This window comes from Ailuropoda melanoleuca, unplaced genomic scaffold (genome assembly GCF_002007445.2).
Source record: "Ailuropoda melanoleuca isolate Jingjing unplaced genomic scaffold, ASM200744v2 unplaced-scaffold2324, whole genome shotgun sequence".
NCBI lineage: Eukaryota > Metazoa > Chordata > Mammalia > Carnivora > Ursidae > Ailuropoda > Ailuropoda melanoleuca.
In genome coordinates, this window is record NW_023192993.1 from 27,187 (window position 1) to 30,135 (window position 2,949).

Below are 2,949 nucleotides of genomic sequence, written 5' to 3' on the forward strand. Positions count from 1 at the left end.
AATTGTACTTTCAAGCCTAGAGCCTTTTTCTGGGTGGGCCCTCAAGTCCCTTTTCTTGCACAAGTTCCCGAAGGGATGGGACTCTCTGGTCTGAGCACCAGACCCTGATCGTCCTGGTGGTTCGTGGTGTTGAAGCTGACTCCAATGCCCCCCCACACCCCCCTTCTCTACCTGCTGGGAAAAGGAATCATCCCTGTCCCTGGATGAGGCCCACACAATGCTGAGGCTCAGAGAAGGCACAATGGAGCATTTCGTACACTCCCTGGTACCATCCTTCCCAGATGGAAGCATCTCAGCCACCTCAACGATCTTCTGCATGTACGAGATGTTCACTTCAGCCACACAGGTCCTGGGCCAGCAGTTCAATAGGTGAGTGCCCACCCCATGCACAGCACAGGGTGAGTCTCCCATCTCCTGGGTGTACGTCTTGGGAATGGCACTACCCCTCTCTGACCTTCCCTTTCCTCTTCTGAAAAGTGGAGAGGTGAAGAGGATGAACCNTGGTGAAGAGGATGAACCTCATCCAGTTACTGTAGGAAATCATGGGAGGAAACCTGGCACGGGATACTCTGGTGCTTGGCTCTGTAGAAAGGGCTCCTGGGCGTGCTGGGCATCTTCTTGCTTAATAGTTCTCTCTCTCCGGTCAAGAAGCTCTGAAGCGCAACCCTCCCAGGCCGGTGGCCCTTCTGGGTTGACGAAAGGAAAGGCAAAGCAGGCAGTTTTCCTGTGTGCAAAGGACTTCTGAGATTCCATCTAGCTGCTTCTGGTAGTTGTCCTTTGTGTGACCAGCTCAGGGGCACACTGGGAGCAGGCAGACCAGCCCACGGGCCACTCAGGATTTGGAAAGTGCGGGCTGGGAAGTAGCCATTCAAGAATGTATATTAAGCACCTAGGAATGTGAATGGAGAGAGGAGATACAGTGTCTGGGTCTCAGTTCTAGTCAGAGGGTCAGATAGGCACTCTGCACACCCTAAGCATGCATGTCCAATGGTTGTTAGAGGTGACATCTTCGTAGCCTCCTCTAGCTCTGAAAGGATCTACCTAGAGCTGGAGCATAGGACAGATGAAATGATCAAGTAAAACTGTGAGAGGGGTTTGGGTCCAGAAGCAGGGCTGGTGCCTCCACAGAGCAGGGTGGGGGACTACGGGGTGGTGGCTGGGGAGGGAGTTGCCGAACCAGGGATCTCACCGATCTCTTGATTTCCAGTGGGTGGGCTTCATCCCCCGGGGGCTTCGTGTGAAGAAGCAAATGAGTCAAAGAAGGCTGTGGATGGGGTCCCGGGCCCTCTGGCTCTGGGCGGCAGAGCACAGTCTGGGCTCAGTGGGTGCCTGAAACACCCATCCCTTTGACGGTCCCAACTTGCTCTGCCTGCCCCTCCCTGCTGACCACCCCAACCGGGGCCAAGAACCGAGGGTGTGCTGAGCCGACCACTCACAAATCTGCCTCCAACCTGAGCCTTGATACTGGTGTGCATGGAGGATAGAGTAGAGCAGGCCCATGGCCATGGAGAGGAGAGGATAAGTGGGAAAACCAGACTCACTCAGGTTTTCTGGAGGACCAGGCCTTCCACCACGAGGGCAGCTAGAGAGGGGTTGGAAGTGGGCTGGGGCCATCCTCTGGGACCCACACAGAAAGAACGGTCCTGTGGGAGTAGCATGTGGAATGCAAGGCCAGGCCTCTGACTCTGCTCCACATATGACTCTCCCCAGCACCCTGTCTCCTGTCTTGGGTACCTGGCCTGACCAGAATTTGCAAGCTATCTATCAGTCCCTGGGCTGTGACCGTGTCGAGATCAAGGGGGCCTATGTGCATGGGGCCATGGTTCTGAAGTGGCATGCCTGGGCCCTGACAAACCACGTCCCCGTTCTCCTGATGCAGCGGGAACTTCTGGCGCTCACTGAGGCAGAGGTGGAGGGTAAGGGGGATGGTAAGCTGGGTAGGCTAACTGGGATGGGTTTCGTGGGCTGGGTGTTCCTTTCAAGGCCATGGGATCTGTCCTGGTTTTGCAAAGGCATTAGGAAAGTTGGTGATGTGGATGACCCTTTCTCTGTCTCCTGCCCCAGTGCCAGCTCCAGGGCTCCTTCCAGCGGCAGAGCCAGGAACAGGGCCTCCTAGAGAGCTAGAGGCGACCCCGGCTCCGTGTCAACTGTCACCTGCAGTGTCAGAGCCAGCCTCCCCTCCGTCAGCTCTTCCAGAACTGCAAGCCGTGCTCCCGTCTTCTGCGTGTGTGCCGGGTGATGAGCTGCAGTCAGCTGGACCGCCCTCTTTGCTGGGAAGTTTCCCTCTGACAACAGCCACAGAGCCCACCGCGGCCCCAGAGGCTTCCCGCCAGCGCTCTGTCACCCCAAAGAACCAGCTGGGTGAGAAGAAGCCCGACCTCCTGGACTTCCCTCCCAGGCTGGTGGCAGAGCAACTGACATACATGGATGCGGTGAGCAGCTGGGCTCTCAGGGTGGGCCAGGGGCAGGCCTTCCTTCTGCTCTCACCTGCCCCACACCTGCCTTTCCCTGATGTGGACTCCTATGGTCTGGGACCTAATCTCAGCTCCACCACTTCCCAACCCTGTCAAGCCATCAAGGCGCCTAGACCCAAGCTTTCACTGTCCAGCTGCGGACTGTAGCGAGAGACCCTGATAAGCACTGATCCAGAGGTACTAGGGAGAAGAAATGAGCCAGAACGGAGAGACCGATGGGCAGGCCCTGGTCCCGTGGGTGGAGGAGGGCAGCTCCCTGTGTTCAGTCAAATCCATGGGTCACCCACTCACCTGCCTTGGAGGATGAGTACCCTCAGCATTTATTAGGCGTCTGATGTGTCCATGAGGACAGGCAGACGGAAAAACGTGTGGTTGCAGCTCCCGTGTGAGAATGTGACTCTGAGAGGGGGGAAGGACCAGGGGGATGACCGTTGGAGGGGAGGGGAAGAAGCCCCCTTGGGAGGACCAGCTTGCA

At 57.2% G+C, this 2,949-nt stretch overlaps 1 protein-coding gene across 2 annotated transcripts; it reads left to right on the forward strand.

Annotated features, from left to right (window-relative positions):
- Positions 1-6: 6 nt before the first annotated feature.
- On the forward strand, positions 7-2,772 carry LOC100465468 (ral-GDS-related protein). 2 transcript variants are annotated; one of them, XM_034650475.1, is made up of 3 exons: positions 7-369; positions 1,711-1,928; positions 2,065-2,772. In XM_034650475.1, the coding sequence occupies exons 1-3, from the start codon at positions 218-220 to the stop codon at positions 2,619-2,621; spliced, it is 927 nt and encodes a 308-aa protein (XP_034506366.1). In that variant the 5' UTR covers positions 7-217; the 3' UTR covers positions 2,622-2,772. The 2 variants fall into 2 exon arrangements, with proteins under 2 accessions (XP_034506366.1, XP_034506367.1); XM_034650476.1 differs by having other exon boundaries at positions 8-369; positions 1,711-1,916; positions 2,065-2,766.
- The last annotated feature ends 177 nt before the right edge of the window (positions 2,773-2,949 follow it).